The sequence below is a fragment of the Pristis pectinata genome, chromosome 1, assembly GCF_009764475.1.
Source record: "Pristis pectinata isolate sPriPec2 chromosome 1, sPriPec2.1.pri, whole genome shotgun sequence".
Lineage (NCBI taxonomy): Eukaryota > Metazoa > Chordata > Chondrichthyes > Rhinopristiformes > Pristidae > Pristis > Pristis pectinata.
In genome coordinates this window covers 20,561,240-20,588,953 of record NC_067405.1, presented here as the reverse complement: position 1 = coordinate 20,588,953, position 27,714 = coordinate 20,561,240, and the positions used below count along the sequence as shown (strand labels likewise).

General features: G+C 37.2%; 1 protein-coding gene across 1 annotated transcript in view; it reads left to right on the top strand.

Annotated features, from left to right (window-relative positions):
- The window catches only part of mbd6 (methyl-CpG binding domain protein 6), a 144,880-nt gene extending 117,378 nt beyond the window's left edge, over nucleotides 1–27,502 (top strand). The window contains 2 exon segments of the mRNA XM_052025728.1: nucleotides 445–1,656; nucleotides 25,499–27,502. Coding sequence (XP_051881688.1) covers nucleotides 445–1,656; nucleotides 25,499–25,570 — 1,284 coding nt within the window. The 3' untranslated portion in view covers nucleotides 25,571–27,502.
- Nucleotides 27,503–27,714: the final 212 nt, after the last annotated feature.

Sequence of the window (27,714 nt, the reverse complement as noted above, 5' to 3'; positions counted from 1 at the left end):
TTGCCTCCACAGATGCTGCTTGACCTTCTGAGTTTATCCAGCAGTTTCATTTTTTAAGTACTGATGAAATGTGTCTCAATTCGGTAATGGAATAGCAATTTGAATACCATATCTGTAATTTTTTTTAAAAAAAGGAACACAGTAATAATTTCCTGGATCAACAGGAGGGGCTGAAGAAAAACTATAATAATTTATTAAAAACAAAACTGGTTCAAATGGATGTCTTAACTATTCGGCACAGCTTTGTGGGCCAAAGGGCCTGAATTGTGCTGTAGGTTTTCTATGTTAACTATCTTGAAAGAATTATTCAGAACATTTTTATAAACTGTTCTCGTTAAAGTTTAGTTTTAATTAGTGTAGTTTAAAAAATTTACTTAATGCATGTACAGACAAATTACACATTAGAAATATCTAATGCTGCAGTTGATTTAAATTTCTTCCCAGGTGAGCTCAGCCCATGATGTCTCACTTCCAAATGCACCTGTGAACTCTGAACCAGGAACAATATTACTCTCCGAGGCCTCCCATACTGCACCTCCCACTTTTCATGAGCTACCCGGTGACCAACATCGAATAGAACAGATTCAAGCAAAGCAAGACAGAGAACAGGCACCGACTGTTGGTCCTCACGACCCTTCTGTTGATGCTATATACAAAGCTGTGGTGGATGCTGCAAGCAAAGGAATGCAAGTTGTGATCACCACAGCAGTGAGTAGTACTTCACAAATGAGCCCCATCCCGGCCCTGAGTGCCATGAGTGCCTTTACTGCCTCCATTGCAAACCCTGTGAATCTTTCCAATGCAGTCAATGCAGTGATTCATGGGAAAAGACTTTCCAGCATGGAGAACGACAGTCGACTCAACAATCAAAATATCCTGGCAAATAGGCATGCCAGAGGAGTGAGGTTGCGCAAAAATTCCGAGCAGGCAAAATTCACTGCTGAGGGGGAAGGATTTGAATACTTCAAATCACCAGGTCGCAACACTCCTAAAAAACAATGGGAAACTGAACAACAGCCAGTTGATGCAGCGTTGTGGAAATGTGAGAAGTTTCTAGAACACTCTGGCCAAGTAAATCACAGTCCTTCAGCTGAAAGGATGCCTTCCTTTCAGGGAGATCAGACTGATGCAGGATTACAGCAGAAAAACTGCCAGCTGGACAAAAGATTTCACGAGGACAGCTTTAGGTTTAATAGTCAAAAAAGACACATTGTTAACATTAAAGAAAAACTAGAGAGCACTGTGGAAAGATGCACACATATCAACGGAAACCGGTCTCAGCAGAACAGGAACTTTGAGCTGCTGACAGCCCCCAAACAAGAACTTGCCATAGAGGAGCAATCTCCAAGTTCTTCAGCTAGTTTGGAGGGAATGCCAGGCTCTTTGGCACATGAGTATATTTACAATGGAGATTATAATTCAGAAAACATTAATGGATGTGCTCCAAGTCCGTCAGACACTAAAAGCATAAGCAGTGATGATGATTTGAGGATTCCAGATTCACCATCTAACGAATTAATACACTACAGACCAAGGACGTTTAATGTTGGTGACTTGGTCTGGAGTCAAATAAAAGGATTTCCTTCCTGGCCTGGTAAACTGGTGAGAGAAGATGAAGTACACAGTTCTTGTCAACAAAATACTGAAGAGGGGAAGGTAAATAATACAGTAAGCATCAGTTTTTGCATGTCTATTTTCACTGTGTTATCTAAATGAGAATGTGCTAACCTGCAGTGGACTCTAATTTCCTTTGTTTTATGTTATCTAAAATTAAGAATGGAAAGAAACAAAAATACCTATTTTGGTTTCTCTAAAATCTTTTTTTCTAGAGTAATTGTATTTTGACTGAGTATTTTATACAGAGCATAATTTGCTGGAGGGTTTTAATGTCCCAATTCAAAAATGTAGAAAACATTACTCCTCTACATCACTTAATGTAAGCTTTGCTAAATGTAATAGCAGCAGTTTATTCTTTAAGATGTATAAATTAACTGATAGATGTATTTATACCTTATAAATCTAGGTCTATTTTTAACTGTTTTCTTCAACAGTTTGATGTGCAGTGTGCCAATAATCGAGATACGGAAAAATACAAGAATGTTTCAGTATAATAAACTTTCCAAGGCACATCAAGTAATTAACAGCAAAAAATAGAATCTTAAAACCTATTGAAAAAGTGTATATTTTGCAGCAGGACAACAGAGTGGTGCAGCAGGTAACACTGTTGCCTCACAGCTCCAGGAACCTTGGATCAATTCCAACCGTGGTGCTGTCCATGTGGAGTTTATACATTCGCTCTGTGACTACATGGGTTTCCACTGGATGCTGCAATTTCTTCTGACATCTAAAGATGTGCTGGAGGGTTAATTAGCTATTGTAAATTACCCCTGGTGTGAATGGGTGACAGAAGAATCAGGAGTGAGTTAGTGGGCATGTGAGAAAGAATAGGTGAATAGGATACAGGGAGAGTAGGTAGGTGGATGATATGAATAGGAATGCTCTGAGATCTCTCATAGACATGAGCTGAATAGCCTTCCATGTTGAGAAATAAAAATATGCAATATGTATATTTTGTAAACACTACCCATATTCTGTGAGCAGAGTACAGCCCGACTCAAAGAATTTAAATTGGTATTTATAAGAAATGGAACTGGATTGTGTTCAAGGAGCTAGGAAAAGAAATGGATATGAGTTCTAATTGTTGGAAAGAATGGAGCAATGAGCTTTAGCATTTTAAAGAGTGATTAATGGAAGAGAGAATAGAGCCTAAGCAAATATTAATGTAGCAAATTAATTTAGTAGTTAAGAAATCTGGCACTGGCAAAAAAAATGAATTGAGGCAATACTAAATGCATCTTCAGTGTCTTTGGTTTGTAGTTGTAGTTGGATATATTATGGGAATGCAATAGATGTAGTGTGTATGCATTCTCAGAAGACATTAGATATGCCTTGTTTATATTAAAAAAAAATTAAGTCTAAATGTACCACATCAACTGGTTCTCCCTCATCTATGCTGCTCATTACAACTTCAAAAGCTCTAACAGATTTATCGTAAAGCACCTCCTCCAATGCCCTGGGATGAGGGTCATCAGGTCGTGGCATTATGTCACCTTTCAGTAACATTAATTTCTCCAGCACTTTTTTTTGCCTATATTAATTTCTTGGTGGTACTCATTCAATATAGGCATGTCATTCTCCACTTCTTGAAGGAGGTTTTCTGTGTCATTCATAGAGACAGGCAGAAAATATGTGTTTAATTTCATTGCCATTTCCTTGTTCCCCAATGTGTCAGGTTGATCAGCCTGACATCAGTGGTGGGGAAGTTACTGGAGGGAGTTCTGAGGGACAGGATATTTGGATAGACAGTCTGATGAGGAGGAGTCAGAATAGAAAGTCATGCTTGATGAACCTTTTAGAGTTTTTTGAAGAGGTAACCAAAAAGATAGATGAGGGTAGGGCAGTGGATGTTGTCTGTTTGGACCTTAGCAAGGCTTTCAGCAAAGTCCCGAATGGTAGGCTGGTCTGGAAGGTTAAGTCCCATGGAATCCAGGGAGAGCTAGTTAGGTGGATTCAAAATTGGCGCTCGGAGGTAGGAAGCAGAGGGTGGTGGTTGAAGATTGTTTCTCAGAATGGAGGCTGGTGACTAGTGGCGTGCTGCAGAGTTCAGTGTTGGGACCCTTGTTATCATTATTTATATAAATGATTGGATGCGAATACACAGGGCTTGATCAGTAAGTTTGCAGATGACATGGAATTAGGTGTTGTTGATCATAAAGAAGGTTATCGTGGATTACAAGGGGATTTTGATCAGTTAGGGAAGTGGGAGGAAGAGTGGCAAATGGATTTCAATACAGATAAGTGTGAGGTGATCCATTTTGGAAAGTCAAACCAGAATAGGACTACTACTATGAATGGTTGGGCACTAGGGAGTGTAATGGAACAGAGGGACCTAGGAGTACGAGTGCATAGTTCATTGAAATCGGCGGCACAAGTAGACATGGTGGTGAAAAAGGTGTTTAGCATGCTGGTGTTCATCAGTCGGGGCATTGAGTATAGGAGTTGGAACATTATGTTGCAGTTGTACAAGTCGTTGGTGAGGCCACACTTGGAGTACTGTGTACAGTTTCGGTACGGTGTTATAGGAAAGAAGTGGTTGAACTGGAAAGAGTACAAAAAAGATATCCAAGAATGTTGCCAGGACTAGAAGGCCTGAGTTGTAGGGAGAGGTTGGCCAGGCTAGGTCGTTATTCCTTGGAACATAGGAGAATGAGGGGTGACCTTATAGAAATGTTTAATCAAAAACAGAAGTGCTCATCTTTCCACAGATGTTGCTTGAATGGCTAAGTTCTTCTAGCATTTGTTTTTTTCCCAGTAATCCAGAGGTTTATTACCTTTTGTGGTTCTGTTTAATTTGGATCCAAATGGCACTTATTCCTTCAGCAGGACTCCTGTCTTGTGTCAATGGAAATATAGGAGGAATACACAGGAAAATGAGCCAACATGGGAGTATCTTTTAGTCACTATGTCACACTGAAATAATGAAAGGTTTAGTCATTGAGCAAAAAGTTATTGGACAAGATAGTACAATCAGAAGTCAATTGACCAATCTTGTTTAGAACCAAATATACTCGTGTGAGGCTTGCAGTAGTGAGTATTATGACTGGAGAATGATGACTGTGAGGAACTCTCAGTAAAAGCAGATCCAGTTGCCATCAACCATGTTGACAAAGGAAGCAGTGTGTGACAGACAGCACATGGGTGGAAAGAAAATTAGGTTTGGGTGGCATTGTGAGGACCTGACACATTTCTTTCTGGAGCAGAAGGTGTGATACTTCATGGAAGTGTAGGTGGTGGGGCAGAAAGTGAGGTACTTTATGGGAAATGTAGAATGGGGGGAATTTGCATCACAAATGCCCTTGGTTAATAATCAAAAGCTACGGATGTTGGTGAGGGATATAATTTGCAAATTGGGACAAGAGAACAGCAATTTTGAGAGAGAACACGATGCATGAAATCACTTGGTATTAAAAGTGTGTTTGTATTTCGTTGTGAAGTTATTTAATCATTAAAGAACTATTAAATGCATCTTAAAGCAAAAAAGACTTTTAAAAATTATGAAGTACCATCTCATCTGTAAATGAAAACATCACAGCAAATGCTTCAAATATGAAGAGTGAAAGCATAACATTTTTCCTTGGATTAAAAATGAAGAAGCTGATTTTGTGAATTTCAGTCAACAGGTGTGATCAAGTTTGATGTATACATTATGTAACCTCATGTCTTGATTATATTTTCATAGATTTTTTAATATCTACACTAATGCAAAAATGTGATGTTGAAATTGCATGTCATGCATTGTTGTTAGATGCCATTTAAACTTAAATGAAATTTGATTTTAATTTGTGCATGATTAAAATTATGCATTGCACATATTGTTTAGGAGATAATGGAAAAAGTGTTAACAGTCAAGATGGAGATTTCCATTTGTCATAATGTAAATGCTGCATGTTTCTTTCATCTGCAAATATTTAATAGATTGCAGTTGAATTATTAATTCAACAGCAAACAAGATTAAGGTGTTACAAAAGCAAATGACTGCGGGTGTTGGAAATCTATCCTGAAACAGAAAATGCTGGAAATACTCAGCTGGTCTAGAACTATCCATGGAGAGAGTAACACTGTTAACATTTCAAGTAACTTCATCAGAACTGAAAGATCATCAGCCTGAAATATAAACTTCTCCCCATAGATGCTGCATGACATGATAGATATTTCTAGCATTTCCTGCTTTATTTCAGATTCCCAGCATTTTGCTGTATGATTAAATAACATTGAATAATTTTGCATCATTTGCATTGAATTGGTTTTAAATGTTTTTGTAGGAATTGTGCTCAAACTGAAATTCCATATCTGCAAACCTTAAAGCAGCAATATTTTAGAACTTTTGTCAAAGTTCATCAACAACCTTCTATCATTTGATCAGATGTGAGGATGTTGATGATTTCATAATACTCAGTTCCATTCACAGTTTCTCAGCAAGTGAAGCTATCCATGCTTGCATGCTTCAAGACCTAGACAACATTCAGATGTGGACAAGTAGCACTTGCAGCACCAAAGTGCCAGGCAATGGCCACTTCCAACAAGAAAGAGTTGAATCACCTCCCTTGACAATCAATGACATTACCATCATCAGTTCCCCTACCATCAACTTCTTGAGAGTTACCATCAACCAAACATACAAATGGGACCAGTTACATAAACATTATCACTTCAAGAGCAGGGTCACAGTCTAGATATCTTGTGGTAGGTAACTCGCTCCTGATGCATCCATTTGCAAGGGACGTGTCAGGAGCAGATGAGTTTACCATTCAGGATAAAGCAGCCTGCTTGATTGGCGCTCTGTCTACATTAAACATTCAGACCCTCCACCACAAGTGCAGTAAACTGCGGGTGTGTACAATCTACAAAATGCAGTGCGTTTACTCACCAAGGTTATTCCAACAGCACCTCCCAAACCCGCAATCTCTAGCTATGGTCTTGGGGAACATTCCCACCACCTGCAGGTTCCCCTTAGTTCACACAAGGAAATAGCTCTGTTTTTTCATTGTACTGGGTTTAAATCCTAGACTCCCTTCCCAAGAGGGAATGAGTGCAGTGGTTCAAGAAGGCAGCTCACCATCACCATCTCAATAGCAGATAGGGTTGGGTAATAAATGCTGGCATTCCAAAATATGAATAAATTTAAAAAAATAGAATATTTTTAAGTGTGGGTATCTGAAGCAATTTTATTGAGGCAATTAGAAATGATTTATCAGAAAAGATGAACATTTTTATTTAGCATCTATTCAACACCTGGAAGTGACACAATTTTTAACTAAAAATTATTTTTACAAAAACTATACAAAATCATTTTTTTGTCATTGGTGTACAGAAGACAGTTTCTCATTAAATTTTAAACTAAAGTTTTTATAATGTATTACTAGAGAGCTTGTGCCAAAATTAATTTTAACTTGGGATTCTTCATGAAGATTGGCAAAAAATATAATTGCCAAAAATTTAAGATTAATTCAGTCGAACATGTAGCCAGTTTTTTGTTTGGGGCTGGCTTCTAGTCTAGTTCAAACTATCACAGCAGATTGAAGAAATTCAATTTGCACTAAGCATAATAAGAAAATTTGCTGCAAACTTAGTAAATATGAAAAAGTGCCAGAAAGGTGCACCGGGTCAGCCAGCAGAGAGAAATGGCAGTTTAATAATTCTGTTGTTTGATTAAATATCAGTAAAGTTAATTTTTTTCTCATGGATGGATCTCTTGCAAAATATTTTTCATTCAACATTGCATTATATTGGTATTTTATTTGTTCATACTGTAGATATAATTGAATATTTGTCAGTTAAAATTACGATTCTGAGTAAAAATAGTGTGCTCTTATGAATTGCAAAACAGCCTGGCAGAATAATGTTGGAATGGTACTTCAGATTTAATCATGACTGACTTGGAAATTGTCAGCACACTATTTGTAAGAAAACAGGAATCATTTTACCTAATCTAGCAGGCCGTTTCAAAATTGTTTACAATTTCTTTTAAGTTTTTGATCCAAGCATAAAACTTACTGCAAATTGGTTAATGTATTTATCAGGATTTGCCAGTATTGGTCTTGCTCTTTGTTCCACAAAACTTGTTTCCTCAATTAATATTTGACTGCTATTAATTATAGGTTATTTTCAATGGAGCTGCAATCATTTGGAAATATTCTTTGATTTTCTAGAATGAATGTAAACAGTGTTTGCATGTCCCCTTTATTGAGAAAACTGAGTATGTGATAAACCAACATAGGCCAATCACACACACTCTGGCTATAAGAGCATGTTAGAGAATGGATTCTGTGTAGCTAACTCATTTTAAGACTCCTGAAGCCTTTTCCACTATTGACAAGGCACATCAGAAGTTCAGCATACATTCCACTAAGCATAGCTCTTGCTCCACCCCTTCCCATTCACCTTTTTATACTGGCTATTTCCCCTCTATCTTTCAGTCCTGATGAAGGTCTCAATCCGAAACATCAACTGTCCATTTCCCTCCTCAGATGCTGCCTGAGTTTCTCCAGCATCTTGTGTGTTGCTCCAGATTCCAGCATCTGCAGTTTCTTGTGTCATCATTATTTCTTTATTGTCACTGGGTCTAAGTTCTAGACCTCTAACAGTCTTATGGGAGTGCACTTGAAGGACTGCTGCATTTTATCATAGGCAATCAGAAATGACTAAAATGCTAGCCTTCCCAGAAATGACCTCATCCTGTAACTGAATAATAAAAAACTAATTTCCTTTATTCTGTTATGTCTGTCAAATAGACAGCTAATTGGAAACCTCAAGGTATATTTCTGGCAAAGGACTAAATGTATTACTACAGTGTTGCATACATGGAAATTCATAGATCTAAAGCACAGCAACAGATCGATAGGCCCACCAGTTTATGGCTGTAATTTTCATGAGTTTGGAGAGTATTAAGTGAAGTGGAAGAATTCAAATGCTGATTAACAGTCTGACAGACTGCAAAATCGACAAATTCAGTCCACACATTCAACTTCACTGGCATGTTCACTGGGGGCCAAATAGTCATCTGTGCTGTAAATTTTGATCAGTTATATGACCTGAATATTACTTCCATAATGGTGACCAGTTTTTTTTTGCTAACCCTACAGGGAAAAATTTTATGGGATCTTGAGTAAAGGGTGAGTTTGCATGTCAGGCACCAGTGTCCCACTGAACTTCAGTCCAGAATTTGGAACCAGATCGGAGGTCTTTATTTGTTCTGGTGGGATTTGATAACTGCATTTTCTAACTTATGGGTGCAATTGCTACTACTAATGCTAAGCTCACTCATTGACCTTTCAATAATTAGGTGCTTCCAAAAGCAACAAGAGGCTTTTGTTCACCTGTTGCAGAAATGACCAGGGCTTGCATAGAATTCATGGCTTTTGGGACAACACAGTGACACATCTCGTGTATTATCTGTAGAGTTTGCACATTCTTCCTACAATCATGTAGGTTTACCCTGGGTGCTGTTGTTTATTTTCCCACATCTCAAATACGTACAGATTTGTAGGTAATTGGCCACTGTAGGTGAGTGGTAGAATCTATGGGGAATAGATAAGAATGTGGGGAGAATGTAAAATGGAATGGATACTTGATAGTTGGCATGGACTCAGTGGGCCAAGGGTGTGTTTCCCTGCTGCATAATGTTGACTTTTTCAGGTCCAGCCTGACTTCCATTCTTGGGAGTCGATGGTTTTGAAGGTTTTGACAAAATGTATGCTTAATAATAATGCATTTAAGTTTGGATTTATTTAAATATTATGTCTAACTCTTGTATTGAAGATTTAGAGTTTTGTCCTCGTTTCCATACATTCTACTGCATTTCACTTCAATGCATTGTCTTATGAACAAAGATTGGTGAAGTTTGGCTTGTATCACCAGAACTTAGAGTGCAGCGGAACTATGGAATCCATGTACTATTACCTTCCATTCTTCCTTTCATCCTAGATTGAAAAATTAAATATACTTAGCCTCAGGATTACTTGATTTCAAATTTGAGGGCTTTCAGAAGTCTGCCTCTGCTTGCTTCCATAACAACAGGCCAAGCACCTAACAGATGCATGCACTGAATTTTCCACACATTCATTTGCTGTAAACCAGCATTATAATAACTGATCACTTCTTCGCAAGCTTCGGATTTTCCAACTTCCCCTTCTCAATTTTGTTTGCTGGCAACAACCTATTCCTGTATCAATCTACTTCAGAAGTGCTCTTGTCACCCTTACCAAAAAAATCTCAAATGCTGCATTCTTGCCAATGGCACCTTTTATCTAAGCACTTGAATACATTTGGAAGAATATTATGAGCCATCAGCAGTAACAGAATTGTGTTTCACTATAATCTGTAACCAACAAGCTTTGATATGCAGCTCCCTAACATTCTTGGGGACCATTCTGGTTCAGGAAAGAATATAGAGCAGCCTGCCAGCAGCAGCACAAGATGTACATTAAAAACATGTTGACAATCTTATGAAGTTCCAACTTACAATATAAATGTAAGCAGAGCAGCAGCAGCATGCATTTGGATTTAAGCTAGTTACAGGAGGACTATGTTACTAGAAATTATCTTTGCAATCCTGACATCCAGTTATAAACTGGTTTGCAGTAAAAAAAAAACCTGAGAAGTTGTTTCCATGAACAGCTCCATCCTTGATGATGGTGGAGCCCTGTGCATGAATGCATAGACAAGGCTGAAGCTTTCACAATCATTTTCAGCCAAATGTGCCAAGTTCATGATCTATTTTTGCCTCATCCTAACTAATATCATCACTATTTGCTAATCTTAAATATACCATAATAATCTTTGCCTGCAGTTCTCGGGCAGTAGTGGTTACTCCAGCCAAGCTGCTCCAATGTAGCTGCAGAACTTGGAACTGCATAACTAAATGGATAAATGCTTATGTTGAGGTATCCATGAAGAGCAGCACATTCAGTTCAGCTGTTTATCACCCTGTCAGTTTAAAAGTAACGATGCAAGTGCTGGGGGTGGGGGAGGTACGTACAATGCTGTTAAGTGGCAGTTACTCAAGAATGACCTGATCACTAATGATAAGGTGGAGTTCTGTCAGAACCATTTGGCTCCAAACCCCCATGGTGGCTTTGGTACAAAAATGAACAAAGGAGATGAATTCCAGAAGTAGGGTGAGAGTCAGCGACCTTGACATCAAACAGCATTCGTTCAAATGTAGTATTGGGTAACACTGTTAAAATTAAAGGTAGAGGAGTGAGGTTGAGAGTGAGAGGGAGGAGCTGGGACAAGGAGGTGGAAGTAGTGCTCTGGTTGAAGTCATAGATAGCACAAAGGAAGCTGGTTGAGGTTGCTGGGTGCCAGTTATTAACCTCAAGATGATATTGTGGTGTTTCTTTCAGGAAGTGTTTCAAAATCATCTTCGTTCTATCATAAAATTCTAAAATAGGAATAATTTGTAATTGTACAATGCTTGCTTCCAGTTATAATTCCTTAGATAAAATCAACTGTGCCTGCATGCAGCATGACATGGACAACAACTAGACTTGGGCTGATGAGTGCTGAGTAGCATTGATACCACACAAGTGTTAGGCAATAATTGTCTCCAGTGCAAGAGCCTAACTCCTCCCTTTGACATTCAAAAGCATTACCATCATTAAACCATCAATTTCAATAGAGGGAAAAAAAACCTAACAGATGATATTGTAAGAAAACCACAGAAGCAGTCAGATGTTGCATGCAATATTTGGGTAAATTTTGATTTCAGTAACTATTCGCAATAAGGACCTTTGTTTATATATTACACCAATAAATATATTGCAAATACATACGGGACTTCAATGATTTGTTCTCTTTTATGTGCTTTTTTTTTAAGTGAATAAATCTCAGTGAAGAATTTGGCATCCTGCCCTTAAAATGTGCTGTGTCATGCATCCCAAGGACTGTTCTTTTGATAGCACTCCCTCTACAGGGCTGCATTATTTTATTTGCAAAACTATTTGTTTATACAGCTTTCAAACAATTTTTTTGTTGAAAAGTAATTTAGAAGCCAGGTCTTTTATTTCTGGTACTGATCTTAAATCCTACTTCTAAATCTTCCAGTTGTCAGAATCCTTTTGTGTTTGATTCAATCAATTTGGAAACAAAAAGAGAAAACCAAGTGCTTCTCACAAATGAGCAAAATGGTCACTTTTTAATTGTTTTTGGAAGGATGAATAGCAACATTACTTTATTTCAGAGGGAGAATAAAGTACGCATGGAGAAAGAATTGATGGAGGTAGTTATAGAATGCACCCTACTGCTGGATGGAAATATTTCTGCAGTAAACCCTAACAATGCTCTACAATTCTACTGCCTTCAGTAGCAAATACATAATTTAGGAGTATTAGGCTTGGCCCTTTTAAGATTTTGTACTTTCATGTCTATGACCAATTTATGCTGCTTACTATCGTAGGTATATTTCTGTAGCAAAGGGACATATTTGTGGGTTTGGAGTACCTCTCCTATTTACATTAGTCATGTGTGTTTTACATCCGTAACACCAAAATACCTGAACTTTTTAAAAAAAAAGTACTGTTAGATTTGGAATATCCAAATATGTTATAAAACCAGTTTATTTGTGGGGGAGGGGGCAGTGAGATGGGGAGCATCATGTCTTGTCCTCCATTTTTTCCTTAGTTTCCCCCTTTAGTCCATGCAAAGTCACATGCATGGTTATCAGTGAAATGGTCCTGATGTTAGTTAGTGATTTTGATTTTGTGTCAGAAATCTGTCAATGAAATGCTTTACCTAAAAAAAAAATGATCAATTCAAAGAGGATAAACTGAAACCGTTGGAAGAAAAACTTGTACACACAGGACACATGTTTACTCCTGTGCCAGCCTTAATCAATAAAACCAAGTCATGAAGTAACTTACTGAGTTACACAACATTGCAAATTCTTTAGCAAACGGGGTTTTGTTTGACTGTTTGTATTTTGTGGTAAGGCAATGTGCTGTGATGAATATTTAAAGTTTTGTCAGCCTAAACTAGGATGCTATTTAAAAGCCAGTTTCATATGTGGCAACATTGCACCCATGAGGAACTGTTGCAATCAGCAGAGATGTCAGTCATTGATGAAAGCAAAGGTCACAAAGCCCTGTCAATTGGCTGCTCATTTTTGTCCAAAGTTCTTATCAGTTTAGTATCACTGATCCTCTTAATAGCAAGTTTCTTAATTCCATTATAAAAAGATTGAACATTGCAATAAAATAATAGCTGCAGAATGTTAGCTGGCATAGTGACTTGTCCTGCACCAGATGAGAGCTGAATAAGAGTAGAAGCATCAAGGTTTAATGAAATGTTTAAAAATCCAATGGTTCACTAGCCTCTGGGTAAATAAATGCCTTTTCATCTCTGTTCTGAATGGTTTACGCCTAATTTTGAGCTTGTGACACTGGTTCTTGATGCTCCAGTCAAGTGAAACTTCAACTGCACAACAGACCTGTCCAGCTCTGCAAGAATTTTGTACATATCTGAGATCACCTCCCATTCTTCTGAATGCAAGAGAGTAAAGGCCTCATCTGTTTAATTATTCATATCATCCTGCCTTTCCAGGAATCAACTTAGTAAGCATTCATGGCATTCACTTTATCACAGATATATCCTTTCTTATTGTAGCGAGACTAGACCTATAGATAATATTCCAAATGCATTCTCACCAATGACAGCCAATAAAAACAAAATTGAGGGAGAGAAGCTTCAATTGCTGGCCACACAAAGCTTCACCAGATGATAAACCTGTCTACGAAGAACCATCAGCAAGTTCTGAACTTGTGCATTTGTATACAAATCCTCGTGCACACTGGGAGGTATTAGCAGAAGTTCAGTGCAGAAGTGCTGCACTTCTGATCAATGTCTGGCCCATTCTTTTCTGAATAAATTCAAAACAGCTGTTTATTAGACGGGTAAGGAGGAAAAACTATTCAGGATGTTCCCTCACCGCACACCCGCGCCCCCCCCCCCAAACATACACCGCTCTACCCGAAGTCTTTTCATGGATTATTTGAAGGGAAGCTGCCTGACCACCTAAATTTGTCTTATTTTACTAATTTGAACCATTCTAATGTTGGGCCAGTATCCTTAAAAACCATTTCAAATTAAACCATCAAAAGGATTTGCCGTTCTAAACCATCTGATGATCACTCTCAGTTGTCTTATTGGAAGGCTGAAATACTAAGATCTACCAGTATACTTTGTTTTACCCAATCCAGTTATATCGGCTGTCAATTTTGATTTTCTTTAGCACAGCCTCTGTTTAAATGCATCTTCATATCCAGAACTATATACAGTGTGCAGATGCAGTCTGCACTGAGCAATGTGTATCTTCTAATTTGCAGACTATTTTGTCCACACTTTAATACTCTGTGTGTCTTTTTGATCGCTGTTGTGCAGTGATTGATCAAGTTTACCACCAAATCCATGAATACTCTATCCTGAAAGCTAGTTTTCATTCTTGCTATTCAACAATGTACATAATCAAAAAGTGAAAAAACTGGCAATGCTAGAATCTAAAGTAAAGGCAGAAAATTTTGTGAATACTCAGCAGGTTTGTCAGTATCTGTGCAGATTTGACATTTGAGGTTATTGATGTTTCATCAACCTGAATGGTCATTGATGCTGCCTAACCTGGTGAGTATCACCAGCATTTTCTGCTTCTATTCCAGATATACTGTATACGTATTATGCTTTTTTTCAGCAGTACTTGTTTTGTGTATAGTTGCATCCATCATTGTTCTAGCCAAGGTATCATCAATCATTTGCTCCTCCAAGTCTGCTACCATAGCTAATTGGTATTGTCAATTTCTGTCAAATATTTTGTGTACACAGGATGCATCTTTGGTTGTTACTGTGGTTTCAAACTTATCCTAATTTTGAATGTAATATTTTTTGAAGTACAGTTAAAACTATTTTATAGCCATTTCAATAAAATAGGGTAAAGACATTTATCTCACCTCTGCAGAGTCCAGATAGAATGGAGCATGTTTTATAAATTCAAGGCTGCTGTATTGACCCTTCTGATCTCTGCTTAAATTTGCAAGATTCATCGTATGGAAGGATGGGTTTTTCCCAGTAAATCTTTTGTTTCATCTACCATTCTGAGTTGGACAGAGAGAGAGAGAGTGCGCATGGGTTGAGGGCAATAGTCACCAAGTCCCTGTTGTTTCATTGAGTAAAGTGACTGTACCATGTTCTGACAAGCTGCGTCAATCACGTATTTGACTCCTAATTTGAATTCATGGAGGGTGGAATGGTGTTGATCAGAGTAAGAAAACAATTGGGGTTCTAGCATCAATGAAAACTGAATTTAGCAAAGCTCATTGTGGGTGTAGAGAATTACGTACAACTATACTGAGCTAAAAGTTAAGTTATTAATTGTCTTTTGGTATTCATGCTGATTATGTATTGACTACTTGGGAATATTAATCCCAGTGAAATAGTATACCAGCATATTCTGCCGTATTTATAAGAAGGAGATAAGGAGTGATCTAAAAATGGAAGAATTGATTAAAGCCAGTTGCTTTCAAAATATCTATGATACTGAATTTCCACAAAGTAGTTAGTCTGATTACTAAATGGCCACTTTTTTGCTCCAGTTGGGTCCAGTTTTCACATCCTTTAGTGATCCAAAGTAGTGTTTTTTATATATACTATTATTTGCTAGGAGCTGTGTCGCAACATTTTTCCTATTTTTATTTCTCTAGTGCTGGTCAGCCAGTTCATATCATTGACCATTCTCACAAAGGGAAGATTATATACAGTGGCATGCAAAAGTTTGGGCACCCCGGTCAAAATTTCTGTTACTGTGAATAGCTAAGCGAGTAAAAGATGACATGATTTCCAAAAGGCATAAAGTTAAAGATGAGACATTTCTTTAATATTTTAAGCAAGATTACTTTTTTATTTCCATCTTTTACAGTTTCAAAATAACAAAAAAGGAAAAGGGCCTGAAGCAAAAGTTTGGGCACCCTGCATGGTCAGTACTTAGTAACACCCCCTTTGGCAAGTATCACAGCTTGTAAACGCTTTCTGTAGTCAGCTAAGAGTCTTTCAATTCTTGTTTGGGGGGATTTTCACCCATTCTTCCTTGCAAAATGCTTCTATTTCTGTGAGATTCTTGGGCCGTCTTGCATGCACTGCTCTTTTGAGGTCTGTCCACAGATTTTCGATGATGTTTAGGTTGGGGGACTGTGAGGGCCATGGCAAAACCTTCAGCTTGTGCCTCTTGAGGTAGTCCATTGTGGATTTTGAGGTGTGTTTAGGATCATTATCATGTTGTAGAAGCCATCCTCTTTTCACCTTCAGCTTTTTTTTTACAGACAGTGTGATGTTTGCTTCCAGAATTTGCTGATATTTAATTGAATTCATTCTTACCTCTACCAGTGAAATGTTCCCCTGCCACTGGCTGCAACACAAGCCCAAAGCATGATCGATCCACCCCCGTGCTTAACAGTTGGAGAGGTGTTCTTTTCATGAAATTTTGCACCCTTTTTTCTCCAAACATACCTTTGCTCATTGTGGCCAAAGAGTTCTATTTTAACTTCATCAGTCCACAGGACTTGTTTCCAAAATGCATCAGTCTTGTTTAGATGTTCCTTTGCAAACTTCTGACGCTGAATTTTGTGGTGAGGACGCAGGAAAGGTTTTCTTCTGATGACTCTTCCATGAAGGTCATATTTGTGCAGGTGTCGCTGCACAGCGGAACAGTGCACCACCACTCCAGACTCTGCTAAATCTTCCTGAAGGTCCTTTGCAGTCAAACAGGGGTTTTGATTTGCCTTTCTAGAAATCCTACGAGCAGTTCTCTCACAACGTTTTCTTGGTCTTCCAGACCTCAACTTGACCTCCACCATTCCTATTAACTGCCATTTCTTAATTACATTACAACTGAGGAAATGGCTACCTGAAAACACTTTGCTATCTTCTTGTAGCCTTCTGCTTTGTGGGCATCATTTATTTCAATTTTCTGAGTGCTAGGCAGCTGCTTAGAGGAGCCCATGGCTGCTGATTGTTGGGACAAGGTTTGAGGAGTCAGGGTATTTATAAAGCTTTGAAATTTGCATCACCTGCCTTCCCTAACGATGACTGTGAACAAGCCATAGCCCTAAAAAGCTAATGAAGGTCTGAGACCTTGGTAAAAGTTATCTGAGAGATCAAATCTCTTGGGGTGCCCAAACTTTTGCATCGTGTTCCTTTCTTTTTTTCACTCTAAAATTGTACAAAACAAAAATAATACACTAATCTTGCTTAAAAAGGTTGAAAAGAATGTCTCATATTTAACTTTGACTTTTGGAGATCAAAAGTCTACTCAACTATTCACAGTAACAGAAATTTTGACTGGGGTGCCCAAACTTTTGCATGCCACTGTATCTGCACTCTTTAAATTTAATTCGCTGTCTGCATGTAAGCAAAAAGATAATTGAGGAGCTGATTTGGGGGGGAAGGTTACGAAATAAGTGATATAAGTAGTATAATGGATAGTATTGCTTTGAAACCCAGCCCATTACGTTTGAATTGGGTTTCTGGGGAGAAATCTTAAAGGAATAAGTGGTTAGAATAGTCTACCTGGGTTGTGGAATATAATAAATGTACAATTGCAACTCAATCTACAATTGCATGTAGAGCTGATCCATTGAAAAGAGATCAGCATAGACAGGATTAGGAGATGAGATTTTTTTGTTTTCTCATGTCCTTATATGGTGGATATTAAGCACAGAGAATGAGATTCCATTGACCTATAGTTACAATCTTTTCAATTTAAGCTTTTTGTCATATAGCATTAGATTTCTAATACAATACCAGATAAACAACTGGGAGATCTGCCATTAGACTGAATTGATAAATAATTGCTCTATTGCTCATTTTAGAGAATTTACTTTCATTTTAAAATGGACATCTGATTTATTTTAGCAAATATATGTACAGGGTACACAGTTGTTTTATACTTCTAAAATATTTAAGTTTTTCACAGGACACTTCTCAAGATTGAGTTGTTTTCTCAATGATTGAACTAGAATCGTGTTTTTTTTTCAAACACAGCTTGCCCTTACACTGGATTTTTTTTTAATTTTTAAGTTCCTCTTACTATTGAGTGCATAGAGAAAAAACTACTAACCTGAGTATTTTGTTTAATTACTGTTACATACTCAGTCAATTATTTGAATTAAACAATATAAATAACAGCAAAATGTAAATTTAGTAATCAGCAATTTTAAATTGAATAATTTTATGGGTTTAACTGAAGATACTTAAAATAATTATACACTCATGTGGACGATTAATAGAATAAACATCTTAATATTGATTTAAGTATTCACGTTTCTCGAACTGCGCTTGCACTATTTATTTACATCTTTTACTAAAAGCTAAGTCAAGCAAACCTTTAGACTGGCAGTACTGTGAGCCCAATTATCTTTGCAAAAATTATTTTTTTTCTGAAATAAGGTGAGTAGTAGTTTATACATCAAAATAGTCAGCAACTGAATTTGGATGCTTTGTGCATTTGACTTGAATCACAGATGGAGCACAGAAGGAGGGCATTCAGCCCTTCAATTTCATACCAGCTCTATGCAAGAGCAATCCAGGATGTCTCCTATTCAATGGCCCTGCAGATTCTTTCCTTTCAAATACTTATCAAGCTTCCTTTTGTGTGCTACAATTGAATCTGCCATCACTACAACCCCTGCAGTCCATTCCAGAACTAACTGTGTAATAACCAAGATTGTCATTTTTTGGTCTCTTGCCATCATAATTTTGTCTTTGGACACTTGACCCTTCTGCAAATATTTCATCCCATCTACTCTCTCTGGACCTTCAATTTTAAATGCTTACATCGGATCTGCTCTCATTTCCAAGGAGAACAAACTTAGGATCTAGTCTATCCACTTATCGAAGTCTCTTATCCCTGGAATCATTTGGTTAAATCTCTTCCTTGCTCTTGTACTCTGCATGTCTATTTTTAAAGCACTGGATCCTGTATGCTTTAGTAGTTACTTTCTCAACTTTCCATGCCACTTTCAAAATTGGCGTGCCTGTTTTAACATAGAACAGTACAGCACAATACAGGCCTTTCAGCCCACAATGTTGTGCCAACCTTTAAACCTCACCTAAGACTATCTAACCCTTTTCTCCCACATATGCCTCTTTTAAATTCCTTCATATGCTTATCGAATAATCTCTTGAATTTGACCAACGTACCTGCCTCCACCACCACCCCAGGCAGCGCATTCCGTGCCCCAACCACTCTCTGGGTAAAAAACCTTCCTCTGATATCTCCCTTGATCTTCCCACCCAGTACTTTAAAGCCATGCCCTCTTGTATTGAGCACTGGTGCCCTAGGAAAGAGATGCTGGCTGTCCACTCTTATCTATTCCTCTTAATATTTTGTACACCTCTATCATGTCTCCTCTCATCCTCCTCTCCATAGAGTAAAGCCCTAGCTCCCTTAGTCTCTCCTTATAATGCATACTCTCTAAACCAAGCAGCATCCTGGTAAATCTCCTCTGCACCCTTTCCAACACTTCCACATCCTTCCTATAATGAGGCGACCAGAACTGGACACAGTACTCTAAGTGTGGTCTAACCAGAGTTTTATAGAGCTGCATCATTACCTCGCAGCTCTTAAACTCAATCCCTCGATTTATGAAAGCTAACACCCCATAAGCTTTCTTAACTACCCTATCCATCTGTGAGGCAACTTTCAGAGATTCTGTGGATATGGATCCCCAGATCCCTCTGCTCCTCCACACTACTAAGAATCCTGCCATTAACTTTGTACTCTGCCTTGGAGTTTGTCCTTCTAAAGAGTACCACCTCACACTTCTCCAGATTGAACTCCATCTGCCACTTATCAGCCCAGCTCTGCATCCTATCAATGTCCCTCTGCAATCTTTGACAATCCTCTACACTATCCACAACACCACCAACATTTGTGTCGTCTGCAAACTTGCCAACCCACCCTTCTACCCCCTCATCCAAGTCATTAATAAAAATCATGAAAAGTAGAGGTCCCAAAACCGATCCTTGTAGGACGCCGCTAGTCACAGCCCTCCAATCTGAATGCTCTCCCTCCTTTTATGACATCTACCAAATGCCTTTTGATATTTCACTTCAACTGCATTTCCCTCACCTCCCTCTTCAGTTACTCAATTACAGTGGGAGAAAAACATCTAGTTGGAGGCAATTTGCTTAAAGCAAATCAAAGTTTGCCTTCTGTAATCAATCCATGTTTGTCCAAATGATGCACAAAATGCTGGAGGAACTCAGTATCTATAGAGGGAAGTGGGCAGTTGACATTTCAGGTTAAGACCCTTCATCTGGACTGAAGGAAAGAGGAAAGACACAGTTTAAAAAGATGGAGGGAAAGGGTGGAACAAGAGCTGGGAGGTGATAGGTGGATCCAGGTGAAGGGGCTAATAGGCACATGACGGAGGGGGGAGAGTGGGAATGATGCTGGAAGCTGGGAGGTGATAGGTGGCAGTGTTTAAACTTGGAAAAAATTAGGAGTGGTACTGTTGATCCTTCGTTTAAACTTGAGGAAGTTTGAAGTCCATTTATTCAATATTTTCACATGATATAGATCCCCTTATAATAACCTTTCAATTTAGAGGAACGGAGTTGACGACATAATATTGCTCTGTTTCTATTGAGAAATTTTAGTCCAGTTTTTTGTTGAATTTTTTTTCTTTAGCTTAGTTTGGTTTGGTATATTGTTTATAATTTTTCTTATTGTTTTGGGGATTTTTTTCTTTCTTTTATATTTTATAATAAATCTTTTTCTTTTATATTATATTCATTCACTAAGAGATCGTTGGATCTACAGTTTTTTCTATATTTTATTGTTCTTTATGATTATCCATGTCATGATTGTTCTCCTGATCTTTTTGTATTACATGTATAAGCATTGATGTATTAATCTGTATTAATTTGAAAACTAATAAAAAGATTGAAAAAGAAAGGTGGCAGTGACAAAGGGCTGAAGAAAATGGAATCTGATAGGAGAGGAAGGTGGAGGATGGAATAAAGGGAGGTGCCCAGACAGAATATGAAGTGCTGGTCACTTCACCTGTCTGAGTGACGAGGAACTTTGTCCCTCCTGTTTGTTGTTACAAGAACTTACTGCGTCACCCAAGTGAAGCTGACTTCTGTAGTTAGGTTTATCCCACACCCTTTATTGGAAAAAGGTTGCCACATTTGCATTTTCTCTCATCCTCGGGCTCCATCTTCTGAACCTACTGATTATCCTATAAATTAGATCTCTTAATTTTCTATTCTTAGAAGGAATTAGTAGATTCTACAGTAGAAAGTTTTTAATTGAGTTTTGAAAGAAAATCTCAGTTGAATTCACTGCCTAATTGTATGCTTGATTCTAATATTTTTAACTACAGTGGCATTTACATATCCGTATTTTTTCCTGTCATCACACTTCAATTTTCAATGTGTTTTAATTAACAGTCTTTTCCCATGAAAGTTGAAGTATTGCTCATACTTCGGTTCTGTGAGTATTTTACCAAATGTAATTTCATCAGATATTTGTACATTTTTTGGGCAAGACTCGAAGTGGGGTTCACAGAGCAATAAAAAAAATAAGTTATTTAAAGAGAACAATCCAGAAAAGCTTAAAACCTTAACACCGGAATCATGTAGATGAACAGATGTTTCCTCTTTCATTGATCACAACCATTGTGCCACCCTGCTCCTTGACCAAAAGGTAAGGAGGTATCTATGAGCTCATGCATGGACTGGTTAAAATGTCTATGAATGCACTTTCACAAGAATGCAGGATAAACCTAGTAACTACAGAGCAGTCAACTTCACCTGGGTGGTGGGGAAAGTTCCAGTTAACAATAAGCAAAAGTCAGGGACAAAATTCATAATCTTTTGGACAAACATGGATTGATTGCTCAATGTGATATTATAAATTGAGAGAGAATAGAAATATTGAATTAGAGAATTACCCCATGATGTAGAGAGTGGCACAATAATATGTGATTCACCAGTATTTAGCACTGAATATATTCGTCTGCTTGTTAGAGCAGAGGTAAATTTAATTTGCACCATGCTTAGAGTTAGGGTACTGGAAACAGCAAGGGAAATTCAGCAGGGAGCAAATAAAATTTATGGCTTGAACTCTGCTTAGTTGAAACTATTTGTGCATTATAGCTAATATTTTTTACCATTAATACTGTCATTACCATTAAACTTCTAATGCAATATTGCATGTTTACTGGAACATCATTCTTGTTACCAAATTGCCATTCCTGATTTGCATTACAAGCAGCGATATCTCTGCATTCACTTGCACTTCCTCCAATCCAGTGTACTGCATTTGGTGCTCATGACTGGAATTGGTTTATTATTGTCACATGTACCAGGATACAGTATTTGTTTGATGTGGTCTTCCCTACATGGAAGAAACCAAGCACAGGTTGGGTGACCATTTTGTGGAGTACCTGGGTTCGAGCTGCAAGGACAAGTGAGCTTCAGATGCCTCTCAGTTTCATTCTCCTTCCCACTCCCATTCTGACTGTCTGAATTGTTCTGACATTGCCCAACGTAAGCTTGAGCACCAGCACTTCATCTGTCTGTGTACGTTAAGCTGGACTCTTATCAAATTCAACAATTTCAGTTAATTTACTTTTTTCTTTTTGTATCAGAACTGGCCATTTCTGCTGTAGGTCATCCATCTGTAATATTGAAACTCAAATTTCCTTCAGCTCTGACCTCCATTTCAATGTTTGTTTCTTCCCCCTCTTTCCCTCCCAACCAGATGGCTTCATCAACAGCCGACACCATGGTTTTCTTTAACATCTCAGAAATTCTTTGTCCAGTGTATTCTTCCTTCCCCATCTTCTCTGCAACATAAAATTATCTTTCCCAGTTCTTTCAAAGGATCTTCAACCTGAAGTGTTAACTCTGTTTTTCCTTCCACAGATGCGGCCTAACCTGTCAAGCTTTTCCAGCATTCGCTGATTTTATTTCCAATTTCCAGCATTCTTTTTATTTTCACGTTTCTATCTTGTCTGAAATTAGTAATTTAATCTTTGTTAATTTGAAGAATATTCTGAGTAGCTATTCCATGATTGTATTGCTTTTTCTATGCTTGCTTCATTTATTAGACATTTGGAGAGAGTTCCTTAAGTATTAATTGGTTCATAGGTATCACAAACTCGGAAATGACCATTTTCCAATATATCATTATCTCATATCAGAAGCTGAGATTGACCGACAAATTGTTGAAACTGAGAAAGCAGCAAGTTGTGAACTTGAAACTGTGTGCTAACACCGTACACACTCAAATAGTTTGCAATCCTGAGATGGTTTCCCAAGTTGTAGTTGAATTCCAATTTACTGCGTTCTCTGCTTCAGATTGTGAACCTGACCTGAATTGAAACTGCCTACCTTGAAAAAAAGACCCTGTTCCTGAGGTGCATTCCTGTAGCTGAACTGAAATGAACCTTTTTAAGAAGTAAAATTGAGAGAGAAACTTAAGTGCACAGACAGAAATTAAGTGCATTATGACTGACAACATTCCTCTGATCTTTCTGGGCTAAACGGTGAAAGATTAGCGCTTGGATTTTCACTATGTGAAAACAGTTTTGTCATAATGGGAGGAGTATTCCATTCAGTTACATGGTAAGTGAATTGGAAAATTGCAAACGTTTCCATATAAATGCAAAATACCAAAGCTATTGATTTGAAGTACAGAAAGTGCATCTTAGGGACATAAGTTCAAGTGTGCTCTGTCTGACCTGTAAACTGGATGTATAATGTCTCGTGCTGGTGGCCATGGGCATGCTACTCATGCTGTAAGATCTGAGAAATAGTCGCTGAAATTTAAAATGCATACTCGACTTCCCTGATTGCAGTATGGCATGAATTGTAATGGAATGTTACTAACATTCTTCATTCTATTTGAGCCACAGCATCTTAACGTACTCGTGTTTATTTGTTGAAGTTCACATTCAAGTTTGCTCGAAGTAAGTTCCACCATATCGACCATGACACAAAATCTGATACTTGGGAATATAAAAGTAATTTGCCAACTGTTTGCATCATTCTGACAACTAGGCTTTAAACTAAAGGGGACCCTTTCTTGCATCCAGTGTTATTTTTGTTGTGTATAGCTGTTGACATGTGATGTTGATGCTTGTGATTCCAACATCTTTTAACTTTCTTTAAACTGTTGAAGTATACATTTTTGGTAGGAATATAACTGAAGAATGTCAAGACACTTCTTTATTCAGATGTATCCTTTAGTAATTGAAGGAAGCGCCTCATCTTCATTTCCTCCAGTTACTTATGGGTATAGCTGAATAGTATTGGTCACTTGGTTACCATTTATAAGACAAAGTGACTGAAAGCAAATCAGACAAACAAATCTAACACATTGCAATCGTAGCTGTTTTTGGTTTCCTCTGGATCATTGATGTAATAGATTTGGTCGTAGATAGCAGGTTAAATACCCTGGTCACCCTGGATTCTCTGCATGGCTCACTCTAGGTTTGAAATTTATTAATTTGACATAGCTCACTCCTAACACAATGTAAGCACATAAGTTGCAATTGTGATATAGTTTTGAGTGGAAGTTACATTAGTGATGGAAATTTTACATTAGTAAATTTAGATGGAATGTTCAACCAAAAGGTCATGTAGTTGTTTCAATGGTTTACATATTAAACATTTAATGTAGAATTTCCAGTGGGTGGCCAGCCTAACAGTTTAACCAGTAGCAAACTAATATGTCATTTCTTGCCATTGTTGGTTGCAAGATCTTTGTTTACCAAAGGTTTGTCGTCTTTATGAACATAAACGCCTCAAAGTAATACTTTATTTTGAATTTTGACATCTGATAATAAATGAGTCTTTGGTCTCACTGAAATCCTTGTTTGTTTGTTTGTTTTGGATATATGTTTCCTCTCCAAGTCTAGAAAAAGAACCTAAAAGAAGTTGTTTATTTGATTCCTTTCACAATCACAAGAAACCCAAACACCATTTCCTTCATATCAATATTTTGCTGCTAGCTGATTCGTGATGCTCATCCAGTAATTTAGAATCCACAAAATGGATTGACTGAACAGACTGTTTAAACGTGGAAAGAAGTTGGGTGCAAGTAAATCATAGGCATTCCCCACACATCATTCTATTGTCCATTGAAATTACAAGAATGGTATAATTATTCCCTGCTAAATAGAAAAGCCTTCATTCTCTTCCAACTTGTGACATTGAGTTATGAAATTAAGTGATTTGTCTAATGTTAAGCAGATGCTCTAAGTACCTTGTATACATTTTAATTCTGGTAAGTGTCAAATTTTCAAGAAGGCTTACGCTTGGATCAAGATTTCCACTAAATTGGATAAAACTGACAATGTCCAGGATTTTTATTTCCCACTGAAATATTCAATCAACAATTTAATTATAAAAACATAATGCAAAGTGAATAGATTCCTAAACATATAGCCATAATGAATTAAGTAATTCAATGCTTCAAAATTGATGAGAAATGTGTTTTATGTTTGGACCAGGAATTTGTACTTGAGTGCTAAATAGCATTCAAGAAATCATTTATGAATTATTGAATACAGAATATGGAAGTCTATGCTTCAGATTTGTGTTGTCTAGCCTATTCTCATCTGTGATCTGCAGAAAATTTGAGACCATGGTCTTGACAATGCAACCATCTCAAAATTTATTTGGGAATCATTGGCAGTAAATTATTGATCCAATTTCTTACTGAGGATAGGCCACAATACACAAGATTCTGGTCAGGACTTAATCCAGGCACCAAAATAATTTTGTGCTTAATATTCTTGATGTACAGTTTTGTATCTTATTTTAACGTCATTTGGGAAACTTATTGCACTTGGAGTTAATCTATAGTTTAATTTGCATTATACAGGTCCACCAGACGCAACAGAAGGAGAGACAAGTCAAGTCACCAAAAGCCAAGAGGCGAAAAATTTCTAGATAACGTTCAATGTCTTCATCACTGATATAGGGTGGAACTGTATGTATATAGAGTCTTAATATCCACGACGCTACAAGGTGCTAATGAACCGTGGTACAGTGTTTCTTCAATAATGAGCAAAGATTATATGCTGGATAGCTCATCAGAAACCTTGTGAGATCATGGTTACAGTTTATCTACTGCTTGCCTAAAAAAAAAATGACATTTTCTACAATACTAAAATCAAGAATATCAAAAATTGAACAGTCCAAATGTTTCTGACAAATTTTCATGTGTATATAGATTATGCAAAATTTCATGGTAATATCAAATTGTAAATACTGTATAAAGTTGTCATGTACAAGCATACTTAATGCACAGTTTATCTTTTTCTTGTACAAAATAGTGTACAAAATTCTTTGGTTTCTATTGAGTACACATACAAGAGATTACCAGTGTAAAGAGGATAAATAAAAATGCCGCTTAAAGCTTTTATATGCAAGATGCTGTTTTTGTATTTAGCAGCAGATGAGGCATGGTTATGTGATAACTTGATTATGGCAGACACTTCACACCACCAATGTTCATTTCTATTCTGTTTAGAATTCTGTCCTTTGTGCAATGGCATGGGGGTCTACTGCAGTCCTACATGCAAACTTCATGTAAAATTAAGTCTTTATTCCCTCACCTTTTCACCATTCTGAATTGATGTGTACTGTTTTAATGGTATTGTCTGTGTTTTCTTATCAGTCAGCTTTTTTGCTGTTTTATGTCAAAACAAATGTTTTATTCATCAAAAATGCGTGCTTTTATATTTAATTTTGCTTCTCTTTGCTTTATTCCTGAACTGTCTTGTAATGACCAACTTTGCTCTTTGTTTTGACATTGATTTGTATTTTCTCACATGTATACTTTACATTAGTAGAACATGTAAAGTATGTTGTGCACTTGATTTTAATTGGTTGATGGCATTTATGTGGATGATAGGACTAGTTTGTTCCAGTCCATGCAAGTTCTATAGGGTTTTATGGTTTCATGTAAAGGACAGTAATTGTAAATATTGTGAACATTACAGGTCGTGCAGTGTTGTAACATTTTTAATAATGTTGCACCTACTTTACAATTAAAAACTGGTCACTCATACTTGAATTTCTGCTTGTGGAGCCATTCTTTACCAACATTTCAAGGTAAAATAGGAATCCTAATGCAGTGTGGCAGGCCTATTTTTAACCCTTTTATTCCATGAAGATTTTTTTGAAAAATCCTTTACTGTTTACAAGGATAATAATTACATTTGTATTTTGAGGTGGTCATCACATTTTTTTCTACACTGAGTAAATGGCGTGACAACAAGTACAGTAGAACAATTTTGTACACTGATTTACCTGTTTGAACCTCTTGGCCTAGAAAATGAAAGGCAATATCAAACTAATACTGGATTTTTAATTTAATTGTTTTCCTTCCTGGTACTGAATTGGCCAAGGGTATTGTCTGATTTGTCAAAGCTTCTGTGAAGCCATCACCGAATTAAAGTACAGATTGGATCAGCGCAGTGATGGATGAGAGTGGATTCATCGACAGCACAAACACTAAAGTTCTGGTTGGCAGTCCAGATTTTCATTAGATCTCATTTGGTTAGTTTAACCTGAAAACATGTAGACCAAGCTTTTTGCAGTTGTTCTGAAGGCATAGTCCAGCTTCAGCAACATCTCTAGTATGCACGTGTGCAATTAAACACAAAAATCTGGACCTTGTTGTCAGTCATTCCCTGGTCCTCTAAAGGTTGCACTTCTTTGCAGTATTCTTCAGCAACATCTTAAGTTTCAATGAACACATGTGAACATGTGTTCTCTTTGAATTATTATCCCTGTAAAATCCCTTGAAAACCTTGAAAATGTACTTCATTGCCTAAGCTCTGAATTTTTAATATTGCACTAAACCATAATTACTGCTTGGTAAAATAACTTGCCCCTTTAGAGAACTAATTTTGTATGTGGATTGTAATTCCCTCAGATAAATATTTCAAATAATGGCTTTCAATTTTTTTTTATTACTTTAAAATGTTTGCTATTTCATCTGCTACATCAATCTTGTGTACATTCTTTTATTTTTTATTCTCTATAAAATATATTAAAATGTTAGTTAATTGTTCCTTTTTTGTGAGTATT